General features: G+C 39.0%; 1 protein-coding gene across 2 annotated transcripts in view; it reads left to right on the top strand.

Moving 5' to 3' along the window:
- Window positions 1–25,893, top strand: part of edil3a (EGF-like repeats and discoidin I-like domains 3a) — a 104,922-nt gene that overhangs the window by 40,595 nt on the left and 38,434 nt on the right. For both annotated transcript variants that reach the window (XM_069178233.1, XM_069178232.1), the window contains exons 4-5: window positions 15,430–15,543; window positions 25,235–25,416. In XM_069178233.1, the coding sequence (XP_069034334.1) occupies window positions 15,430–15,543; window positions 25,235–25,416 (296 nt within the window). The remainder of the gene's footprint in view (window positions 1–15,429; window positions 15,544–25,234; window positions 25,417–25,893) is intronic.

Genomic DNA, 25,893 nt, shown 5'->3' with positions numbered 1-25,893 from the left:
GCGCGGCGCCAGGTAACCTGACCTGAGGTGCATGTTTTTGGATGATGGGAGGAAGCCGGAGAACCCGGAGAGAACCCACGCAAGCACAGGGAGAACATGCAAACTCCGCACAGAAAGGCCCAGGACCGGATTCGAACCCGGAACCTGTATCAGCGTCAGTGAGTCAATAAAGTGTTTACTATATGTTGGCACTACTTGGGTGGTCAGACCAGGTAAATACAATTCCAAAGATTCAACTTCGCTTAATCTTACATTAGAACACCTTATTTCACTCTTTTCAAATAAATTGTTGCCATTGTATCTGTCTGAGTTGCGAACACTGTGACTGGGGACAGGAGGCCTCTTTATGCCTTTATATAAGAGACATCTATTCATTGTAGGCACAGAAAACAATGAGTTACATTCTTCCCCTCGAAACTGCATGAAAACTAAACGATTGTGACCAACAATTTTTTTTTCATAATTTACAATTTTAATTTAATTTGTAATATAATAATATTTTTCTTAAAATGTATTTTATATAACCAGTATAAAGAAAAAAAAAAAAAAAAACATTGTTCAGAAACCGGTATTGAAGTCAAGGTATCAGAACTGGTAGAGGTATCAGAAATTGTGAATAATATTTGGCCCTATACAAGTCAGGGTGAAAGTTAAATCCAATAGCAAAACTGTAGATTGGATGACGCAGTGTGCACACGTGGTTTTGATTTAATGCAAAAACGTAATGCACAATTGTTTTTGTTGACTGGTGTTCACTTTCTAAGTCGATCTTTCTCCAAACCTTCTTGCCTGCAAGTCCTTTGAGCAGATTTCATCTTGCTCTTTGATCAGTACGTGTCTTTCCCTTTGTCTCTGAAACACACCAGCAGGGTGGGATTGATTGAGGCTTAATATAGGATGTGTGAAATGTTTTTTTTTTTTTTAAAGCATGGCCCACGTATTGACAGTTGCTATCAGGCTGTATTATTCCTGCTGCCTCCACAGCTTCTTGCCACAGGATAATCAGACAGTGTTTATGGCTGTGTCCTGATGTAAAGCCGCAAGGAACCATTACTGCTGGTCAATTCACGTGGGGTGGATCACAGACTTGCTTTCATCAGGACAAGATGTAGGAAGAGACCCCATAAAGACTCGCTCTTTGCTTACTCTTTGGTACCCTTTTTAGAAGTGCTTTAGTGCCCTGTTTAGTGTATGTTGCAGCTGGTAAGCTGGGTATCCAAAGGCAACTACATTTTCTGTTCTTGTGTATTTTGTATTTTTTCTCCATTTGGACACCTCACCTTTACATGGATTTTCATGGGAAGTGAGCTAGAGAAATTAAGATTGGACTTTCTCCTCTCTTCTAAATTCTATTTAGCTCAATTTACTGCTTAAGAGAAGACAGAACTCAAAGCAGCATTTAAACCTGAGGCAACATGAATGAGTATCAAAACAACAGTGGTTATGTACACTTAACCCATATACATTTCACTAAAACAATAGCTTGTCAGGCTGTGTGCAGAGGTCCCACATTGTCTCCGAGCACCCTGCGATCATCCACCACTTCACTTTACTTGCACTATGTGTGGTTACCTGCACCTCTTCTAGTGAAAAACAACTTGCCCTTCTCCAAGCTGCCACTGCATCACGGGAGGTGGCTGCAGATCTACAATATTTTGTGATGGTATTGGGAGGAAGGGTGGGCGTTTTTGTTAGCACATCTTCCACTCCTCCCATGGAGGCCACCGAGGAGAGTACAGTCGTGAGGTGGAGAGATATTGGCAGACTTGTGGTTTTCTGCTCCCTCTCACTATGATTGAGGCAGTTGTTATCTCCTCCTGACTGTGAGGCTGCACTGTTAAAGTCACTCCTGCTAAGATCACGATGAAGTATGAAGGCTTCCTTCTCTTTTTGTAGCTGTTTTTAAATGTTAATGGAAACTCACTGGGCCTGACAAATCCTTTCATTTAGAAATAGAAATTTCATTTTCTAATAAAGAGAATAGTTATTTTTAAGAGACACGCTTGTACAGTTTACTTCAAACATTGCTATATTCGTCCTAAAACAGGAAATATTTAATCATTTGAATAGGTCAAATCATATGAGGAAGCATCAGGTTCTTTGCCTGTTCTATATATGCTCGGAGTTTACGCCTCATTAACAATGTTATCACTGTCACTCCTGGAACTGCCCCTCCCACAGTTCACAGATATAACGAACATGTGTGGACTAAATAAGTGTTTGTTTGCTCCCTCTGTGCACACTCAATGTTCTTTTGTAAAACGATAGCAGTTCTGAATCAGTAAATGGGCCCATATTTCCAGCAAATGATCTCGCAAATTGTCGCTGTGTCCATAACATCAGCTTCCTATTTATCTCAGTGGTGAAGCTTCACAAAGTGCTGTTGCTGTTTTGTTTGTAGCTCCAGGGCAAAGTTGTTCATGTAGAGAAATCCACTAACTGTCTTAGATCATATAAGCAGTATAGCTGAATTTATTTTTAGGGCGTATTTTCACTTCAAGTTGAAAAAATTAAGTTTTCGGGGCAGGCTTAGCTAAATGGATTAAGATAGATTGAAGTACAACTCAAGTTAGTGAAAAAGTTTGTTAAAGAAGAACTTGAGAAGTACTTTGTCCATAGAAAGTTAATCTATTTTCAAATAAAACAGAGGCTTTGGTTTAGTCATAGTGCCTCAGGTCTGTACTTGTAGGTATAAATCTGTCTCATCTTAACAGCCTCTGGGTTACAAGAGTTGAGAAGTTTTACGGGAATTATGCTAATCTGCACACCAGTTTTGTTTTTATATGCATAAATTAGCATGAATAACTTTTAGCACCAGTTTGTTTTCTCAGAATATCTTCTGAATATCCCAAAATGTAGGACTTAAGTTCGAAATTTAACACACACAACTTTGTGTTTGTGTTTGTTGTATTGCTTTATTTTAAACTGCAGTCAGTAGTTGCTTCATGTCAGTACAGCACTGTTTCTGTTTGGGTTATTCAGTCTACAGTCTCCAATGTATGTTATTTGACACTGATTTTCTGAAATTCTTACCAAAGTCATCCTTACATCACATATTTAAAAATGTGGCTCCACAACCATGAAGTGGCCTCACAACTATTATGAAAACTGGCAGGCTCAAGGCTCTCCCCACTGCCAGACCGGTGTGATGTAAAGCTGTGTGGAGGACATAGCCATTTCCAGATGCCATCTCAACATCACTTTCATAGTCGCGCAGCCCACCCACTGCTCACAGTCTGTGGCCAGAAAGTTGCATTTACAGGAAGAGATGGGTGTAGAGAGTCCTGTGGGGAAGGGTCTGTAGTCGACCAAACATCCAAAGAAGTGACCACAATCACACAGCCAAACCGACAGACGCCAATGATCAACAACTGGTGGAGAGACAGCGAGCGTGTCTGCAGATCAAAATGGAAATATGGGCAGCCTGTGGCCCAGCAGTTTTGTTGTTTTAGCTTACTGCACATTTGGTCTGTTCTTTCTTCAAAGTACTGCCTATTGGTGTAACTGAAAACAATAGAAGTCCTCTTTATCCAAGGGTTCAGTCTGTAAAGAGAGTAAATCCAATGATGTGAAGAACTACAGATCAGCAGCTAAAACTGTACAGTATGTGATTCTTTAGAAATATAACATCAGAAGGTATCTTTATTTTGTAAGAGGATTCATAGATGTACATGAGGGAGTAAACAATTCATCAAGAAAATGATGATGTTTTTGTGAACATGTCATATACGAATGGTTTGTGGGGACAAAACTGTGTATAGTAAAGATTAGATACAATTTTGTATTAAAGCTGGGACAAACTTATTTGGAGGTCAAGATTAGAGTTAAGTTGTAGTTATGGTCAGAGTTTGGGTAAGTCGGTAGGAAATGACTCTAAGTAGATGTAATGTGCTGAAGTGATGGAAACGTGTGTGTCTGTCAATGTGCACTAATGTGTGTGAGGTTGTATTAGACTGTAGCTCTCTCTTAGACTTACTGAATGCTACAATTGTTTCTCAGAGTGGCCGATTGTCTCTTAGTGAATTAGCTCCTCTTGGGGCTTCTGTGAAAATGGCGTAGTGGAAGCAGATGTCTAATTATTGCATAATGTAACCAGCATTGCATCACTTGACAGATGCTTAATTATTTCCATTGTTAAGGTAGTAAAGGCATTTTGGGCATATTAGTCGGTATTTATGGATTGCTCTTTGCATGTAAGGAGGCTTTAGTCACACCAAAGTAGGGGTAGCTCTCAGCGACACTGACTATTGTGTGTTGTTGACAGTTCTTCTCAAAGAACCTACTGAAGGTGTGTCTGGCCTGTTGCTGTAAAAAAGGGCCACATCCTAAAAGCACCGAGGCTTTCTGGTAAAACGCCTTCATTTCCAACATAGATCCTGGATGTTATTGAGCAGGCCTTGCACACCAATGCAGGTGGTGTTAGGGTTTATTTGATGGCATCGTGTTCCCTTTCTGAGCTGTGCGTCACTGCCAACACTTGTCCTAATGTAGCTGCAGGTAGGCACCGTTGAGTGTTTTTTTTTTTTTTTTTTTTTGTAAGGTTTGCAAGGTTTTTGATTCATTCTTAGCATCTTGCAAAATTGCCACAGTCATGGTATCATGGTGCGGTTGTATTTGGCAAGGTAGTTGCTAGAATATGAATATAAATATAAATACAGTGTACATTTATAAATTGTTTATTTGGGATGGGCTGCAGCCCTGTTGACATGCAATTTGTTTTTTTTCTTTGGACTAAAAACTAGTTTCACCATTTTATTGGGGCAGTACTGGTGTTACATTTCATTTGAAAGTCTCTGTTCTCTCGCACTACTATGCTGAAGGTAAACACTGCTCGTGTCTTCCTGCAGTGTGTCTCAAAGGGCCGCCACACATATAGGTGGGCGGAATAATGGTCTTGGTACAATAGAGCAGTGAGCAGCCACTGAGCGAATAGATTGCTTTACTGTGTTCCTGTATCAATATATCAACAGTATGTGGATTCCTGTGGCATTCCTACAAATAAGGTACAAAGAAACATGCCAACATGTCCAAAATGTGTCAGTTTAGTTTTTCTCTTTTTTTCTCTTTTTGCATTTTATATTTGGTCTCAGTAAGAGGTATAGATCGTCAAGGACATTTCTATCATTTTGTGGTCTGAATCTAAAATAGAAAATAAAAATGGCAAGAAGGCAGTAGTTAGACAGTAGCTGTTGAAATAATACATTTACTCAGAAAATGGCCCACCTATAACATAGTTTACAGTACTGTAGAAATGACGTACTGACATTAGAAGCTTCCGTTATTAATATTAATATTTTCTGTCCCCTATAGATGGTGTTGCTTATTGTGTGTGTGTGTGTGTGTGTGTGTGTGTGTGTGTGTGTGTGTGTGTGCATGCATCCACAAAGAAAGAACCCTGGTCAAAGATCAGTGTTGTACTTCAAATGTCTATTTTCTCAGGTATCCTGCATCCCCTTTCTCCGCTCCTGGAGGAGCTGACCCCATCTCGCCTCTGTCAGAGGTCAGTTTGGATAACAAGCTGGGGAAACAAGCTTTTAGGAGCACTTTTTTTTTCTGTGCCACTGACACCAGTATTTTATTCAGCCTTTTTGATGGAGCCTTTTGCGTGGCGACTGCTTTTTCCACATGTTTATTGAATACGGATCAGGATGCCTGTGCTCGACCTTGATCTTGTCGGTGTTAGTCGTTTGCATGTTCTCACCCCCTCACCTGTTAGTGCCGTGGCTCATCATCTATAATATAACAGTGATATGTCACTTATTCCATATGGCTTTAGCGAGCACTCACTTCTGCAAATACTGACAAATAGAAACTGCTGTAAAAAAAACATACTGTGAGTAAAATGACCTTTCCTTGTTAGCAAGGTGGTGCTTTGCTAGCAAAAAATCACAGAATAGACAGATGCAACATTGCTGTTAACCCCTTCCATCTTGGATGTCCCTTTACCGGGACTGTGCTTTATCTGTTATAAAAATGCAACCCGTGCCATTTTTCAAAGGTTGCGAAGCATGGCACATTCAGTGAAGAGACCGCCGAGTACCTCTGTAACAAAAATGGATGCAGCATTATTATGCTCCATTCCTGCTGCATTAAATTTGGTAGAGTTGCAGTTAATATATTTTAGAACAGGCTCAATAAGATCAGTGTTGTTATAAAGCTCTTATTTACTCTAGGCACAAATTTAAATGTGAATTTTTGTTTGACATTTTAAAATCTCACTGTGGTCTGGTGAGGATTGTTAGAGCCTGACCAATATTTCGGGCTATCAGATCTATCGGTATCTGCATTTATGTTGGCCAATATGAAAACATTATCTTAAGAAATTCTTACGTTTGTGTTTTTATAGCTATTTATAAGTATACATTTCACAGCAAAGTTTCCTGCTTCAGTGCATTAACACCATCTTATATTGGCCTTGGCCCCCCCCAAAAAATCCAATGTCGTTCTATGTATGGTATTACAACATTTTTCCAAGTATCGCTTATCTATAGAGACCAAGGTTTTTCATTTTGGCCTTCCCGTTTTGCAGCTGTTACTGACTAAATTAATGAGTTTTTTTGGGTAGAAAATGAAGCTGGTTCAAGTGGAAAAAACTAAAGATAATGACACAGAGTGTGTCGAGGAAGTTTGTAAGGCATATAAAATGGTGTGATTGGTGGCTTGAAATGTAGTTTTGTTAGCAAAACCAAACCTTCTTGGCAGAGGCCAGCACTTTTGAAGTAACGTGAATGCGTTGTGCTTAAGGAGAGGTTTTGTTAGAGCTTGGATTTCCTTCAGTTATGTTTGTTGAGATTTAAAGGGAAAAGGACAAGAAACGAAGGCCTTGAACATGTTTACTGTAGGTGTTATGAAGAAAAACAGCAGGATAATAATGAGATTGGTATTGCCAAAAGGCGCCTGGACGTATTTGTTCACAGTAGTATATATTTTTTTCTTCTCCTTGTTCAGGGCCCCCGAGCACCCGTTCACCTGGTTTATCTCTCCTGTGGAGGAGTTGTCGGGAACGAACTGTTACCGGGGCCTAATTGTGTAAGGCCCCCTCGGTCACTTCAGCTGCGCTGTCGCCTCCTGGCCTCTGCAGTAAGGAAGGACCTGTTGGCAGATGGCCAGGGCATAAATAGAGATGCAATTCCAAATCCCAGATGGCAGAAAAGAGTCAGACTCAGTCCTGCCCAGAGCTTTTGGCTTCTACTGCAAGCAAGAGCAGAACGCTGATAAATGTTCAGCTTGACTACACAGACCTGTATTAATTCAGGGTGGTCAATGTGGGCCAAATTAGTAGCAGGGTTGTTTTACTTCAAACGAAGTTCATTCGGTGTGATGGATTAAAGACTTGACGGTCATGAGAACGTGCAGTGTAACATGATTGTGGCAGTTACCTTGCAGGCAAATAATATATTATCATTTCTTATCTGATTTAAGCATACTGGAAATATGACTCAGCATGTTAGAAATTATGTATGAGTGGCATTTATAGGTATGATAGTACCTTTTTTTTTTACGGAAGCACTCATGGAATCTCCTCTGGTAGACAGAAAAAGATAGTTCAGTAAAAGGGTCAGCCAGGAAATGAATTAATAAAACCAGTGTGAAATTACTCTGTTGAAACCACTGATGCATCTTAATTTGGCAGTACAATCAATATTAAACCTTGCATAAGTAATTCAGAATCTGGCCCTTATTAAAACCCTTTCCTTTTGATAGATATGGTTTTAAGTGTTTGGTCATGATGCAACTTTTTCCTCAGATGTTTTAAACTAAATGTATTAAATCCTTTATGTCAGCCTGTTTTCATGTAATGCCTTAGAGTGTTTAATATAATTATGTTTTTACAGTATTTTATTTAATCATGTCAAACTGTTTTTTAACCATGCTGGAAGCATAGCTCTAGGGTTGGAAGGATCACTGTTTTGTACAGACTTTCATTGTCCTCAGTCAGTAAATCCCCAGACTTTTTATCTTTTACCTTTCGTGATTTTGTTTTCCCCATGTCATAACTTACACTGTTACAAAACTGTTGGCATTTTCCTCACAGTCACAAATCCAAAGTCCCGAGAGGATGAATTCTAATGGCTTTGATGATCCTCTTACTTTCCCTGTCGCATCATCCATGTCTGCTTCATGGATTGGTGCAGACATGTTTCTGAGATGATTCCTTTACTTTTTCTCTGTCATCCACGAGGTTGACATATTTTATTTAAATATCGTGATAGATAATGGAATGATACACTCATGTTCCCCAGAAGATGATGGTTGTCAAACTATTTCTGTCATCTGGATGTAATTAAAGTTGTCAGCAATGTTGAAAAACCAACATTGATATTTATGTATTACTATATCGTATAGTTAATAAATATTGTGACCCCATGAGTAGATAAGGACAGAACTATTAGTCATTTACGTGCAGATGTCTCTTGTTGTCTTATTTGTCCCCTACATCAGCCCAGTATTTCCTCTTTACCCGTCACCTTTTTTCCACTTTTATTCGCACGTTATTTGAACATTCTATTAAGTGCACCTTGATGATGTTACGGAGCTTGTGTATCAAACTCTGTTGTCCCGAATTAGATCAGTACTCCCCTCACATATCTGCAGTGGAGCCTCCATCTGTGAGCTTAAAATGACACTTAAAGCTTTCTTCCGAGTATCATTCTACCTCCGAGCAGAGAGCTCTTCACATTCTGCACATCCCAGCTTCAGTCGAGCCCCCGAGTCTGTCTCCCTTCAAAATGATGAGTGTTTTGCTTCTCAGATACTCAAACCTCTCTGCAATGCATCCTGAGATACCTTTTCAAGGGCTTCTGGACTGCTGCTGCGAATAACTTCTCAGTAGGCTAATCCCACTTCAGAAAGCATGTCCTCGGAATACACTATTCTTAATCCTGCATTCACAGCTTCATGCATCATCATCTCCCCTGAAACATACAGCGTACACCACTGGGAACTAGCCTGCATATTAGGTGAGAATTTCAGCAAGAGAGATCAATAAAATCAATACTTATGCTAAGCCTATATGCCTACGACGAATATATATCAATATATCACTGTGAAAACACATTTCAAGGATGCATTGGGTGATGTTAAATCTCTTCCAACTGGTTGTGCGACTTCATCAGAACCTGGATAGGAATCCAGTCTTATGCGGTGATAGTCACTTCAGTGTTACGGGTAAAGCAAAGACATACTGACAGCACAGATTGACAGTGGAGACAGGCACTTCCTTGTTCTATCTTCTATCTCGGAGTTAACTTGGAGAGACAGGGGTTGTCTTGGCCTTGTGTAGTGTGGACTAGACACACATCACGGCACCGGGACCCGTCAAACACAACATTCAAAACTGATCACCCATATGTCGAGCTGCAACTCCAGGGACGTGTCAGCACTTCTTTATGTATAGTAGCATTATATAACTATTTATACTCAACTTCACACAGACAAACAATAATAATAATATATGTGCGTATCAAGGTGTAATTCATATTCAGCTTGTGTGAGCATTCAGTCAGGAAAAACTGAATGAAAAGCACATTGAGTTCTGATGTGATGAAATGCAGGTTGAAAAGAAAGAGTGTGCATTTAGTGGTAATAAAGGCTTAATAGCCTCAGTGGGTTGCACATACAACCCACTGAGGTTTCTTGTTTTTGTGTTACATAAAAATAAAAAAATAATAAATGAGTGAGAATGAGTCATATTCACCAAAGAAAGAGAATAGGTTTGAGGGTTTCACATCAGTCACAGAGGGAATAGGAGACAGGACATCATGAGATGTGCTGTTCTTATCAAAACTGCAACTCTAAAACATGCTTACATTGTTTGCATGGGGTTTATTGTTGTGTGTCCAACAAATTGTTTAGCAGTTGTTAAGTATGAAAAACAAAAAGTCATATATATGGGTTTTTTTGTCACTGAATGATAACATCATGTGCTGTTGTATGGACAGTATATATATATACATAAGCCTAGAACTTGTGTTCTACACTATGTCCTTGAGGTGAGCCCCATATAAATACATCAAATGATCTTCATCATCTGACATGAAATTCCTGGTTTCAGAACTTCCCTAATAAAATGCACAGTTTATGAGCTAATGATATATGTATCTTTCCAACTCAGTAATATAAATCACTGTCTGTATGCTTTTCATTTTTTTCCCTTGATAAGTTGCTTGAATGTGCAATTTTCTTTCAGTATTAGATACAACATCTGCAGGACCACAATGAATCACAAGGCATCAGCAGCAGTAGCATGTCCCAGGGGAAACCCTAACCACAAAAACAAAATAAAAAAAATGGGATGATTACTTCTCAGGAAGTACGGGTGTTCAAGGTCGGAGGTTAATTATGTAGAAGGCATAAACAACCGGTTGTCCACTTCATTCCCGTCGATCACTGACCATAGAGGTCAAACCACTGCTCCTTGCCTAGATAGAGGGGTTGCAGGGATCATCTAGCTTACCAAACATTTGTGCATCTGCTGGCTCTGTAACATAACATATGTAACAGATAAGATGAAACCCAGGGGAAATTGTACATGTGGGCTAAACTGTATCCGGATGTGGATATGTAATACAATGAAACATCTCCTAATGAAAACAAAGTCTTGAATAACATCCAGCTGTGTGGCTTACAGTGTCTTGGCAGAAGGGAAAAAAAAAGGCTTTACCCAGTTTTACCCAGCATCTGACTGTAATTTAATGAAGGAAGTGGGTGAGATGCAGGAGCAATACTGCTGGGACATTACCTTTCATTCAGCTAATTAAGCTTAGGGGCTTTACAAGTGTGAGAGGATTACAAGCTATTAGCAGGCATTTATTTCAATCATTTGTGTGATTTATGTTGTTTGGGGCTGCTCAGACTTTCTGATGCACTACCATATAGTGTATGCAAGTCCAACAAAAATTAAAAAAGGTGATTCTAATTTAATTCAGCTCTGTAAATTAACTTTCATTTATCCTCTGTTAAAGAAAATACCAGTACCATGGTTGGAAAACGTCCGTATACCACATCACAGTAACCTTCAGCAACCCTCCATTGCAAGATTTGACACGATACCGCTACTGTTGAATGAACTGGAAAGCAGATTCGTTGGTCTGTGTGTTAATCTGGCTGGAGCAGGTGCAGGCGCTGTAGAGGTCAACACAGCTCAGAGCACGCGTGACCCCTCCCTTTGCTGGCCTGTTCCCGCTCCCTGAGAACACCATAGCCAATTTAGCACTCGCAGCCAGTATTAGTTCTTGACACACAGCACTATTCATTGCTCTCGTTATTGTCTTCCAGAGACACTTTTTAGAGAGCAATTGAGGAGTAAAGCCAGTGAGCAAGATGTTCCAGTGGACTGATGAGAGCGTCATGCTCTCATCAGTCTGACAGTCTGAACAGAAACGGGAGAAAAATATTTTGGGGTTCAGAGCTTGATTTTTAAGAGGCTTTGAGCAGAGTTAGCGATATATGATGACAATGATGAATACATATTGATCAGTCTGTGGTATTTCTTCATGGTTTCATCAATTTTAATATTTAAAAGAGGCCATTTAAATTATACATTTTCACAGTGATTTATATACATTAAATGCGACACTGTGACAGTGTGGTTTGGTTTGGGCGGCAAAACCACCTGGTTAGGTTTTGGGAAAGATCCGAGTGTTAAAATAAGTAATTTTACTTAAGTAACATTACTGATGTCACATTTGTTACTTTACGTATGTTAGGTAAGTTAAATAAATTACATTACCAAGTAACTTATTTGCATTTTTTAAATAATTCCACATTGACTTTGGCTTTCTCACCAACAAACACTGGACTTACAGATAAAAGTCCTGTGTTTGTTCATTGCAACTGCTCCTGACCTCCTCATAATGTAGACTTTGTCACTCTTCATAATCGGTCACATGATTTCCTTCTTCGCCCCGGTCGGTCACGGTGCTGACGCCAAAGGGCACCTTGTGCATATCACTCGGATGCCAACGGCTTTGACAAAACTGCAGTGTTGGAGCCCCGGAATGAGAACAGGCTAATTTAACTTTCAACCTGTTGCTGTTGATTTTCAATTGAGCTTAATTTTGCCCATAATTGTATGTACAGTGCAAAACTACATGATCACCTTGCAAAGTTACAATCCAGTTTAATGCAATGTAATCGCAGCTGATGCAGCATTGTTCTGGCATAGATTCAACAAAAACATTACAAGCCTCACTAGTATTACTGGATTGCATTTAATTGTCTGGCATTTTTTATTGTCTCCATCCACTGAAGAAATCTTTACTCAAACTGGCTCGTTAAATTGTTATAACCAAGATAGCACCATCCTCATTATACTGAATTGCAAAATGTTGCTCTGCCACGTTTAAGGCTTTAATGACACGTTTAAATGCAGAATGGTCGAGTTGGTCTAATATCAGTGAGCGGACATCTCTGTATGCATGCCTGCAACTGTGTTAAAGAAGGTGTGTAAATCAAGTTTATTTACCTGATCACTTGGCTATAGCACGTTTTTCTTTCTCTCTGTACATTTCTTTCCATACTCTCCCTCTCCTCTCTGTCCTTCTGTCTCTCCCATCCTCCCCTGCTCTGTTCCATGCATATCTCCTCCTCTCTTCTCTCGTTTTTAGCAGGTGGATTAGGTGCATTTCTTGAAGTAATCCTTTCTCTCTCACCTGATTTACTGGCAAGTCTCACGTTCCCTCGTGCTGATCTCCAAGGGGCTGATCACCTCTCATAAAAGGGAAGCAAATCGCAAGATGGGCGAGCTGTGTTTTCCTCTTTGTGGTGCGTTGTGCTTCAGGCTATTTGAGTGGCCTGGCCTTTTGGCTTACATCTATATTTGAAGCTACTGGTGGCAACAAAGCAGGATGTGAACTTAAAGGGTAACAATAGAATCACATATCTAAGTGTGAGGGAGAAGGAGCGGGAGGGTGGGGGGGGGGGGGGGGGGGAATTGTGGTGAAATTACACTGCATTTTGCTGTGTACAATGGTCTTTATAAAGCGCTTACTGTTCACTTACTGTTCAATAGGCATTTCAAGCAGAAATACTATTTGATATTTGCTTGAAACTATGAGGCTATTATTCGATTATTAATTATCAATGTATTACTACACCAGGTGCAGGTGAAACGTGCTTGGCTCTAAGGCAATACAAGGCATACAATATTATATTTTTTTGTTTTTTTAAATTACTGGGCTTCAGTTTTAAGCCCTTGTCCCTCGGATATACAGAGCATCTTGTCTCGCACTCAAGTCTTTGAAATGGAAATCATGAGGACTCAACTGCATGGACCGCAGTGGACAATGAAAAAGATGTGACCCTGATGAAATTTTGGGGACTGTAGACCAACTGATGCTTTAATGCCTTTGTATTAAATGGCTGCAAAAAAAAGGGCTTGGGGAAAAAGAAAGTGACAACACATTCACAGACATGCACAAACAAACAATTGCAAACCATCTCCGCACTGACAAAATGCAAACATAATGACAATCGTCACAATGAATTTCATAGGCACAAAACTTCACAGCTGACAGGCTAAACGGTTTTCACTTGTCTCTGTTATGATTAATATGTTATTTCCAAATGAAAGATGGACCCTGCAGTTTGAGTTTGACTAATAGTGTCCAGCATATGTTGATGTCTGTCGTTGAAGAGTACTGTTTTTGCTGCCAGCAAAAGCAAAAGATGCACTAAAATATGGAGGTGGAGTCACATTGCATTTGAAAGATTGGTATTTTGCTATACATTTGATTTATCATCTTCTACATTTGACAAAATGTTTGTATGGCGGATTGACAAATAGCAGGACTTGGATATCATCAACTGTACCTGAAGTAGGTGGTAGCTGCCACATTACAAGTAAGAGAAGGACTTGGTTTTAAAAGCGTTGTCTGTGTGCTCACAGTGAAAATAAAATAAACGAAAGTAAAAACACAGCGTGTATTCAATTCTAAACAGCCAAGGTCGGGACACAAGCAAAATGTCTCTTCGTGCGGTCACACCAGATAAATGAAAACAGAATAGATTTGTGTTTCAGGTTCAACCTGCACACATTTTTTTTTTATCGTCCTTTCAGAGATTTTACAGCTCAATTTCATCAAACATCTTTTCACCCAAATATGGTTGTCTTGTGAATCAAAAAACATTTCTCATTTCTCTCTCTCGCTCTGGGCCTTTTCTCCCTCTCTCTTATTTCATTCTACTTATTTATTTATTTTCTTCATATTCTTCTCTGCCACAGATGAAAGATGCTACTGCTTCTAGTCACTGTAACGTAGTGACCATTATGTGTGAAGACCATGACTGTAGTTCTCCGGAGCATAAGGCATTGCCAGAAAAAAGATATATTTGGAGATTATTCAAATTGTGACTCTTATAGATGTTACAGATACAATCTCACAGAGATGGGAGCACCGTAACAGACTTACTTTAATCATGTTTCACTTTCTTAAGCTTTCCAAATCTCAAGCCTAGTTACATATTCATGAAACCAAAATGTACCTATGAGTCACCGCCAGCTCGAGGTATGTTTTGGAGGATTAAAAGTCTTCTGGCAGCCATAGGCAAGTTTGAAGTCACTAGAAATATGTTGAAAATTGTTCCAACGTTCACCCCTTTTTCCTTCCTCCTTTTCCTAAACCTTCCCTGTAATTTCTCTCTGTTAACTGTACAGAGTGCAAATGGGTGTGAAGGGTGGGGTTAGAGTTCTGTCACCTTCTGTAATTGGTTAGATGAATCAGTCAGAGAAAAGCTGTTTCAGAGAGCAGTTACATGTCAAAGTCACTGTACAGTAGATGATCATTCTGAGACGTTATCATATTTATACTGTTCTACCCTTTTCTGTTTCTATGATACTTGAGTGAAGACATATTTAGCATGCACACTCTAAAATTACTGTCAGTAGTGTAAAATGTTGTGACAACTGCTGTTTTTCAATTTAATTTCAGTATAACACTACAGATGTTAAAGAGTCCAGCTGCAGTTCATCTGACTTGAACAAAATGCTAATAAGTTGTTAAACAAAGTAAATCTGTACCTGGATGGGTACAGATACAGCTTGTCTCTGGAAATCAAAAAGACGTTTTTAATAGACTTTTTTTTTTACCTTTACCTTTCTTTTACTATTGCTGCTTTTCTGGAGTGGCCAGAGTATGATCATTATTTATAAGTACAAAGAAAGTAGACTGTGTTGATTGTTCTTAACTTTGATTGTTCTTAACTATTTTCTAGCATTAATACTCTACCGAGGAGTTATTTGATTTATTCGATTCAAGAAACCAATGTCTTTGGGTGAGCTTCTATGGGCAGACAGAATCAAGTAGCACAGCACAAATTCAATATATGCTCCCTACCAATGCATTTTAATGAGGCTGAAGTCTTTCTAATTGCCTACATGCCTGCTTCAAATAAATAAATGCACCCTTTTTTGTTTCTTGGCTCTTCCAGATATTAACGAATGCGAAAGAGACCCATGTAAGAACGGGGGCATTTGCACAGATCTGGTTGCCAACTATTCCTGCGAATGCCCGGGGGAGTACATGGGGAGGAACTGCCAATACAGTAAGTGCTCGTGTTTCTTTTTGTAATGTTTGTCTTTTAACTCTTTTACAACTGCCCATTGATTTTAACACAACACCTGATGCTGCAGGTAATTACATAGCTGGTAGTATTACCCAGGCAAACTAATCAATCAAACGCAGTTTGCTGGTAATTCCCATAAAGAATATCCATCTTTTACTTCAGTGGATAGTGCGATGACCTTTGATGAAATCTTTTCAGATGCTGTACAAGTTTATTAACCCCTTAAGACCGAAGCTATTGTTTGACAATTCCATCTAAAAAAAAAAAAAAAAAAAAGCATTCCAGTCAGCTGCAAAACTGCAAGGCCAAAATGAACAACCTTGGGCTCCATGGATAAGAGACAGTAGGATAAATTTTGAAATACAATAAATCTCCTTATCACCAGGCTAGAGGGAGACTATGATCGTGATGTTATTGAATCTGTTCTCAAAATTGTCAACTGCAACTCTACCAAATTCAATGCTGCAGAAATGAAGCACAACAAAATCTGCTTCGATTTCAGTCGGTACAATAGGCAATTCACTGCACTGAATGTGCCACTCTCGGCAACTTTTGAAAGAGTAAACCGGTTGCAGTTTAACCCTAACAGATACAGTCTCAAGATGTTCTTGGTAGGTCCAGCAGAAAATAATTCATTGAGTCCTGGCTAATTATTACTAATGAAGGAGGATGGATGAACTGTCAAATTAAGAGGAATGATGATAGTTGGAGCAACCGTGTGCTCAATATGAACTACTGCACGTAAAGAATCATGTTTCAGTGAAATTAATCTGTAATCTCTCACAAAATGTTTGGAAGGTCTAGTTTTATATTTATTTTATTATATATATATATAATCTGTTTTTCTTTTCAATCATTTATAATAAATTCTGGAGTGTTAAATAATATGCAAAAAATGTATTGTTTCTTTAGAGTGTGAATTTCCTAAGTATTTTCATTCCACACACTGTTCCTGTTTTCTGAATTAAAGACATTATTAGTATATCCTAAAATCCCAGTAATTGAGATCAATTGTCAGCTAAAAATACTTTGAGGTCCGGGCAACATGAGATATTAGGACGTATGCGCATCCTATTTACTTAAATTTCACTAATACCATAAAATAAATCCATAAAATAATTATTTTCCTATAAAAGCTTAATTAAAAACTTGAATAACAAGAACACTTCTGAATGTTCAGACAAACACAAATAAACTTGTAGCATAGTAGTAAAATAAAAAATAAAACATTTTAATGCTGATAAGTCCTACTTTGTGTTTGCAAGCCCTTGTTTATTTTTTTCCATCACATTTTAAAAGTAATGGTAAAATATACCATATCATAATTTGTTGTCCCTAAAATGGTTTAAGCTCCATATGCTGCACTCCTGATGTAATGGAATCCTTATTTCTCATATTGCAACTTAGGCACGTTTTCCAAGAGCTCCTTCCTGTCTGTAACCGCCACATCATCCAGACTTAATGTGTCAACTTTGTAACGCAAACTTTCAGCTAAAGTTTTGCGGTCTTCAAGCCCAGGCTTGATGACATCATGGTGATGCCACTTGGTTTATTTTCGCAGATTTGACAAATCTTTCTGCAGAGCCTCATTTGAAATTTTTTGACAACCTGAATTGCACTTCCTTTGATGACTAAACTGTTCCTAAATTTGGACTTAGCATATTCATATTCATCATTTGCTTAATACGCTGGACAGTCGGTTGGTTCCCCAATAAGTAATAGTGTTTACAGAAAAAGGTAAAATACTGAAATGTAAGAGCTCGTCATCTCCTCTGACTTGTTCCTTCAGCCCACGTTGTGTGTGTGGGCAAATCCTACACACACTGGCTGCTGCAGATTAGTACATTTTCTGGATGTACAGCAATACACCAGCATATAGAATAGTACATGAGAATAGTAGTGAGGTTTGCCGTCTGTTCAGTATTGATTTCTATGAACCAATGGAAAAAGAGAGGTAAGGCATAAAGAAGGCATAAAATACAGTGTGAGCAGCCTCCATTATAATTATCCATTAAAGGTCCAATACTGAGGAAAGTTGATGATTGGTCAAGGCCCTAGTTTCCAAAAGCATCTTTAGGCTGAGATGATTGCCGAACCATCTGCCTTAAGCAGAAACCAAATCAATTCAAGTGCACAAAGTTTACCCTTAAACTTACTACCACACAAAAACATAAAATTAGACCCACTTAGTAGCCCTGTGTCAAATAAATTGCAGCTAGCTAGAAGTGGGTTGTGTGCTTCAAATTAGCCCCAGTTTTCATGATAGTGACAATTCAAAGGTGTAAGTACTTCTTTGTCTTGTTTTATTTTTTCTTTGTATTTAATTTATTCTTAATTTAAAATGTGGCTTACACCAGTTATTCTCAACATTGGTATTATTTTCTTGTAATAATATGGTTGTACTGGTTGTTCAAAACGCAGTAGACCAACCAAAGTTCCCTCCATACTGACTCCACTGCTTGAAACTACACAGCAGCTATATAATATGTGCGGTCCAGGCCTATTTATAAAACTTATATTAACTAATTGCAGATACAGTAAATCAGCATCAGCCAATAAATGACAACAAGCGGAAAGTCAGAAATGCTAAACATTTATTTTTGAAATAGTTCTTTAGTTTGTCCACCAGAGAACAGGGACAAGCTTATTTTTCAGCTAATTTAAGGGAAACTAAAGAATTTGTATTAATTTAAGTTTTGACTTCTATAAAGACATAGAATATTGTCTGATACGTTATTATTGGATTTCCAAATGAAAAGATCAATATCATTATTGGCCTGTTTTGTTCATTCTATATGAAAACATGTATTCAGTTTTTCCCCCTTTATTTAACCATAGTGTAGTTATTTTTTACACAAAATTCAATTGTCATTTTAAATACATAACAGGACATGAATGTGCGCGTACAGGTGCATTTCATTCAGTCGCATTTGTCACCTCTGTTGTATGGCCAACATCTGTTTTGTGTGTTTGTCATTCTTTTCCTCATCCCCTCTTTCTGCTGCCTGCTCATTAGTATTGGTGTGCTGGCATTAATTTCAGTGGGGCACTAATTTGTTTAAGCTGTAGGTAGGGCTTGTGGGAGATGGATTCAGCTGTCACATCACGGTAGTGGTGGTGTTAGTGATGTGTGCTGTCGCAGGCCTGATGTATGCTCAGGGGCCAGCAGGGCAAGGCCTGGAGGCTGGCTGCCTCTGCTGCTCTGACGGACGACTGGCAGGCAGCTCGTTAAGAGTGGCCCATCATTGCCATAAGGTGAGAGGGGCCGCGGCTTTGCACCAGTGTCTTGTCACAACATCCGCATAGAATATCTTACAAGAGAGATGCCCAAGATGTACAACACCGAGACAAATATGATACGGTGTTGATGCAAAATTGCACCTCGATCCATAATGCCAAGTCCTAATGAGAAACTAGAATTACCACCTCGCGGTTATATGCCTCCGCCAACCAGTCTAGTTGCAGAGAAAGACGCTACAAATTTTAAAATGTGGATGGGATGTTTCACACACGTTTTCAACCTGACAGCACAGAAGATCAGCACAGAATCACCACAGTTTCAAGATGATCATCCATTATTGGTGTCATGAATTCAGTATCCAGCCAAATGTGAAATATTGTCATAATCTACCTGTCTGTTCCTGAGAATAATAACCAAAAAATAATATTACGTCAGAGCGAAGTTGACTTTCGACCTTTTGGATATAAACTCCATCACCTCATCTCCTTTCAGACATTTGTGTGAAATCCTTACAGAGCCGTTATCATGGCTGTAGACTATTTTCTTCTCTGGACAAGGAACAAAAACGTATTGAACATATTGTGCCACTTCATATGGTCGCTTCTCCAAACTATTTTTAGACTAGAGATGTGCAGTGAAAATGATTTATGAGTGCCATAATTATGGCTAAAGAGTGATTTGAAATATATATTAATTGGGAAAAATGTAAATTGAATGACTGTCTGACCCAGTGAGTGTATGTCAAGAGCTTTGGAGAAAATCTATTCAAAATAATAAGCTTTCCAATAGCTTGCTAACTTACGTTTGAGAAAAAAAATAGAGGTACTTTTTGGTGGTTCATGTTTTACACGAGTTGGCAAGTATTAGTCCTATAATTTAAATTTAAAATGAAGATGGATTAATGTACTATTTTAACACAACATTGATTTCAAAGATCCTAGAAACATCCATATTCAAGCATTCAGTTTAAACTGGTATAGCACATCTTAAAATAAAAGCTGCTTACACTCAGCATGACTTATAAAGAAGAACAAATTAAGTTCAACCAACAGATATCGGAAAATCAGAAGCTCCTCTGAGCTCCAGCAGCAGGCTAGTGCATCCACCTACACCATTCTCTCATCAGTCTGGAAGTGGTGAGTCACATACAAGGAAGAACTAGTGAAGCGAGAGTGATTTACCATACTGGAATACATAAACATATCTCTCTCAGTACACACACACACACACACACACACACACACAAACAGACACAGACACATTCTTTGCTCTCTTCCAGCCTCCAGTCGATCCCCCCGGACAGTCCTCAAACATTACTCACTGTCTCCATGGCTCCCTTCTGACTAAAACCCCATGGTTTTAGCAGCTGGAAAAGCCGTGCTAAGGTTGTTTTCATTGTTCCATTCTTTTCTGACTCTCGGCTTTCTTGTGTGGTGAAAGTCGTCTCACAGCTCTTTCAGCTCTGCCAGTTGCATTGTCTGCTGTGTTCCTCTTCTGTCTGTGTGTCAGGACTGGGTTTGAAACGCTTTGGCGTTTTGTTTAAATGGTGACGGTAGCATCACAGCTTTCAGGTGACCATTGCTCCAGGCTTCCCCTGAAGGCTGGTTTAAGTGGTTACTTGTGGTTCAGCCAGGATGAGCAAGCTGTGGCTCTGGCTGAAGTCTGCGCTTGACATGTTCTTTTCCTGTTGGGACACTTCCAAGTTTTTCCTCCATTGTGGTTTTTAACTCTTACACACAACTATTTAATAATCTGTGACCACAGACACGCTAAGAGGAGAAATCAAACGAGAGGATACAATTTTAATAAGATACTCCACTGCTCACAAAATGAGGAATAATAAATTCAGTTTGTCTTTTTATTACTATAATTCCCTTCATTCCTATTGTCATTAGAAATAATATTTTCTCTTTTGTAAGAGTAAACCATCTCTCCATTCAGTAAGTGCATTTAAACAGCAAAGTGAACATTAAGCATGCAAACACATTTTCCTCTGACTGTCACTTGTATTTGTTTACTGCTGTAACACAATAACAAAGGCTGTGGGGGGGGAAATCCATTTTGTCACACATTTTAGGATCATGCTCAACCTCATGATAGAACGTTAAATGACACATACTGCAAACACACACTGTCCTGGCATAAAAGAGGATGTCAAAACATCCAATAAACACCTGGTAATGCTCCCCAGACTTATTAAACTATCTAGCTGGTGTTAGCTGTTCTATTAGGACATATTGGCAGCGTATTTTGCAGTGGATGTTCTTATTTTGGGGGGGGATACACCATATATAACTGAAATACTGTCCTCTTTTCTTTACACAGAGAAGAGGGCACTATATTTGAGGATGTGGTAGTTGCTGAATTACACAGTATTCACTGCAGTCATGTTCAATTATACATTTGAAAACATAAGAACACCTCCGCTGCTGCTGTATAATTCTTTGCATTTATGTCAACATTATGCCTGACTTAGATTAATTAAAACTTAAACATCTGTCACAAATAATTCAGCACATCTTCACTACAGCTGCGATGCTATTTATGTTAGGCATTGCGCTGTGGGCTAGAAGAGGTGTTATGATGCGGGGGTCCATGCATGCTCATGGTTTGGCAGAATTCAAACCAACTTTGTGTCACCTTCAAACTGCTTTGTTTTCCTTCAAATTACAAAGACAATTTCTAACAAGTCTTAAGTGAATACATAAAAATGGGAATACATAATACAGCATATTTCAAGTTAAGGTTGGTATGAAACAGAGATTAAGGGAGACTATTTCATTGCACTTAACACAGTTTATTCAGGCTGAAGGATTCTTACGGACTGTAGTCTCGTTTGATTTATTTTTGATGACCACAGCTGTTTCGAACAATTCAGCCACAGTTGAACGGTGTGTGGTGTTTTCTTGGCACACCTGAGCTCCTCAATTATGATGTCTTTCCATAAGCTGAGTTTTCTTAAAATTGGAGAGGAAGCTATACAATTTGCATGCATATCATGTTTCATAATTGAATATGTCCAGAGCTGGTGGGATCTCACCATGTGTTTTGATAGAAATAGCAGATGTTTTGTGTAAATTATCAATTTAGAATATATTATTTGAGGGTTGAGTGTTAAAAGTTGTTAGACATTCAGTTTTATGTAATAGAATTGTATACTGTGGTTTGTGCTATATAGCGCCTAACTTACTGTTTGGATGCAAGCCTCCATCCCATCTGCTACATTGTGTTTCACGTATTTTCTAGTATTATTTGATTTTCTAGTAGGGTTTGTAAGTAAACACAAAAGGCTGGTTTTGAAATGCAACAAATTCGTTGTTACATAAACATCCTTTTCACCACAGGTATGTCTATTAAAATGCATTTAATGTGCCTGGACATTCCAATTAGGATTAAGAGAAAAAAAACAAACTAATTGAACAAAGGACAGTTTGTCTGAAGATGTTTCTGTCCAAACTTCCCACGTTAATGTTTCAGCCTATAAGATATTTAAAGCTTTTACTAGGCTTGTTGACTTTGAGGATGATGCTGTCCAGAAGTGGCCACAGCTCCTTGGATGTGTAGCGTGATGTCAATTTAATTTGTGAGGGATTAAATATTGCTCTTGTTATTAGAAGGGGCACCAGTCCAATATTGGACAAATTATCAATGTAAAATCAATGTAAATTCAGTCAGTTATAGTCTGAACATGAATTCCGTTATCAGAATTCTAATCCTTTGATATACTCAGAATGTTACCACCACGACACAGTTTGGTCTAATTGAAAGGGGATTATTGCATCACTTCACACAGTAACTGAGTAAATGGTAGATATGTTTATATGAATGAGAATGTACAAATTCCTTCTAATTACTGATGGTGAAGTGAAAGAGGGAATTTGAGACTAGGCTAACGGAGAAAGTATTGAATGGGTGAATCTAGGTCTATAATGACTAATTGGTACGCCAACCCCAGAGATCAGAACCAGCCTTCTTGTGACGATTTCAACCACGGGCCAAAAGCGGGTCCAGATAGTGATGCTTTCAGGTCTGAAAAACTCTAAGAAGAACGAAAACGAACTAATCTGGAACAAATCTTAAAGAAAAACTAAAATGAATCTGAGTGATCAGCTTGAATCTCTGTTATAAACCCCAAAGGGGCTGGGTCGGATCGGGTGTTGATTTTCACACTCATCAATACCTGCTGCCTCAGGGGAAGAGGAGGAGGTGTAATGAGAGCCCCCGTTTGGCATGATTTCATTCAAGCTATGTATAAAAGAAGTCCTTTATTTCACTTCACCATGGACCAATGCAATTACATTAAATTAAATAAATCATCACAACACATCACATTTTAAACGATAAAGTCATTCTACCTAATTAATCAGATAGAGAGATGAAGAAAGGTGGAGAAGAGTGAGCGAGGGAAAGTGAGAGAGGGGAAGAGGACTTGTGGGTTAGACAATGTTCACATCTCTAACATCAGGATATAGTTTAGTGACACAGAAGACTTTCTATCAATATCACGCTGTTAGCAGAATGATATCATAGAATACATTACAGCAATGAATATAATTAAAATTCACAAAGTTCATCCTTTGTCCTTATTATAGTTTGTGAGTTTTTGGTGACCTATGACCACATGAGGGAGACATGGCTCTTTGAGATGGTCAATACTGGTGACCATCTTGCATCTGGAGATGTTCCCCTTTGGTATGTGTCTATTGAAGTGATTGTGACCAAAGGGATTAGAAGGCGTCATGTGGTGTTCATGGATGACCGAATGTTGTCTCCGATGTGACATGTTTTATTCACCTAAACGGTGTGTATTTCGTCACTTGTGATAGAAGGTTTAGGCTTTTATGAGGTAAAAATGGTGATAAAAAGGGTCAGAGCAGTTTAACAAAGGTCCACATCCTGCATCAAGATGTGGAGGTGAAGAGTGGAATGGGTCCATCCTAGGGTCAAATGAGATAACTGGGGAGGACATGTGGTTCTGGCACTTTGAGAAGGATACTTCAAAGCTTGTACGCTTCCTGATGGAAGAGGATGAAGGAACAACCTAGTAGTCCTTCAAATGTGGGATGCATGAAGGCAGAGAGGAGTCCTCCTGTTGGCAGCTGTGACTTAAAAGGACTTGGCCATATTGGAAACATTAGGAGCATCCTTGTTTTGACTCACCAACATTGAGAGTAAGAGAGAAAGGAATTACTATGATGACCTCAAAGACAAGGTCTTAATTAGGGATGGGCTGATGCACAATGCCATCATTTATCACCGATGATTCACAGTCGTGATCCTCTCAGAATCCCCACCGACAGCAGGGTGCACCTAACAACAGGGCATGGGTCATTTCAGTGTCATAAGTCCTTCTGAAATCACTCCCGGGTAAAACCGTGTCGTTAAGCAAACTAATGTTTCTCAAAGGATCACTTGTGATCGTATCACACTTTGCCGCTCTATATGCAAATGAATGTGCATCAAGTAAATATTAAAATAAACAAGCACATGAACAGAAATGTGAGATAAGAGGAGATGAAGCCACTTGAGCTTTGTTGTCAATTAGAAATGAATGATATGGTTCACATTTGTACACTGAACTCCAGAGAACACGTCAAGTTAGGTTAGCCCAACCGGTTCGAGGACTTTTTCCCAGCAGGGAGTCTGATGTGTGTCAGAAATTACGAGAAATGACAAGGTAAACTGAAGAAAGGCTTCAACAACTGCTTTATAGTACTTACTAGTTCAGTTTGCGGGTAAATCTCTCCGACTGTCTGTACAGATAACCCCCCGTCCCCTCCCTCTCACTGTCGATATCCACTATAGACTTTGTCATATGCCAGTTTGGTAGGCATTGTCCAACCGTCATCTGGCTCCGACATCAGGACAGTGGAAACACTGTACATCTTCCGCTGCAAACTAAAAACACACCTCTTCCGACTTTACCTTGAACAGTAGAACTTTAGTAGCACTTAAAATGACACTTACTGATAGCACTTTGTAGTTTGGCTTTCTTGAAGAAATTGTATTTTCTTGATTCCTGTTGTTCTGGGTTTTGTACCCTCATGGTTGTAAATGCACTTATTGTAAGTAACTTTGGATGAAAGCATCAGCTAAATAAAATGTAATGTAATCTTAAAAGCTTGTAACAAAGATACAAAAACAGAGTGAAAGAAAAGTTTCAGTTAATTGACTGCGTCTGTCATACGACAAGTAGTGAGAATTAAGATTTTTTTTTTTTTGCCTCAGATAAACATTGACTTTGATATGAAGACATTGAAGAGAGAACCATAACACATTGCGGAGGACAAAATCACAGACCTCACAAGCTGCAGTCTTTGTGATGTTTCTGAAAATCTATATGCATTCCATAGACTTGAGTTGCACACATTTTTGAGTGTTGAAGTCGTAGGAAGGCTTATCTATCTCTTTCGCCCTCTCTTCACTCAGAATGCTCTGGACCACTGGGCATGGAGGGCGGGATAATCTCCAACCAGCAGATAACAGCCTCCTCTACCCACCGCGCTCTCTTCGGCCTGCAGAAGTGGTACCCGTACTTTGCACGCCTCAACAGGAAGGGCCTGGTCAATGCCTGGACTGCTGCCGAAAATGACAGATGGCCGTGGATCCAGGTAAGGCACAGTCACAGAAAAGGCAGCACGCAGAGGCGGACCGGGGCCAGACACAAATGAATTAAGACAGGCACAATCTTTGTTAGAATATTGCTTTTGGGGCTTTAAATAGTTTAGTTTAATTGATATTCATAAGTTTCCAACAGTAGGACAACACTCAGTTGTTGTTGAGGGTTGGTATAAATTGCTGACAATGCAGCAGTTTTATTTTTTTTTAGTTAATTACAGTAACTGTAAAACTGATGGCTAGCTCCGAGTAATAAATAGCCATAAAAAGTATAATCTAGGCGGTAGAACAGATGCAAATGTAGTCAAGTGTGAGGAACAACACGAAAGGAGATAACTGTTATCAACTGGCCGATGATTTGTGTTGATGACTTTTTAGCATTTACTCTACGTTTTTGACATTTCGTTGTGACATGCTCACAATTGCAACACCACTGGCACCATATTCTGTGTCACCATTTGACTTCAGCA

Source organism: Embiotoca jacksoni, unplaced genomic scaffold (assembly GCF_022577435.1).
Source record: "Embiotoca jacksoni isolate LCO1_2020_lvr unplaced genomic scaffold, fEmbJac1.0.p SCAF_8, whole genome shotgun sequence".
NCBI lineage: Eukaryota > Metazoa > Chordata > Actinopteri > Embiotocidae > Embiotoca > Embiotoca jacksoni.
Note: the sequence above shows the minus strand (reverse complement) of the source record. Positions and strands in the feature narration are given on the sequence as shown.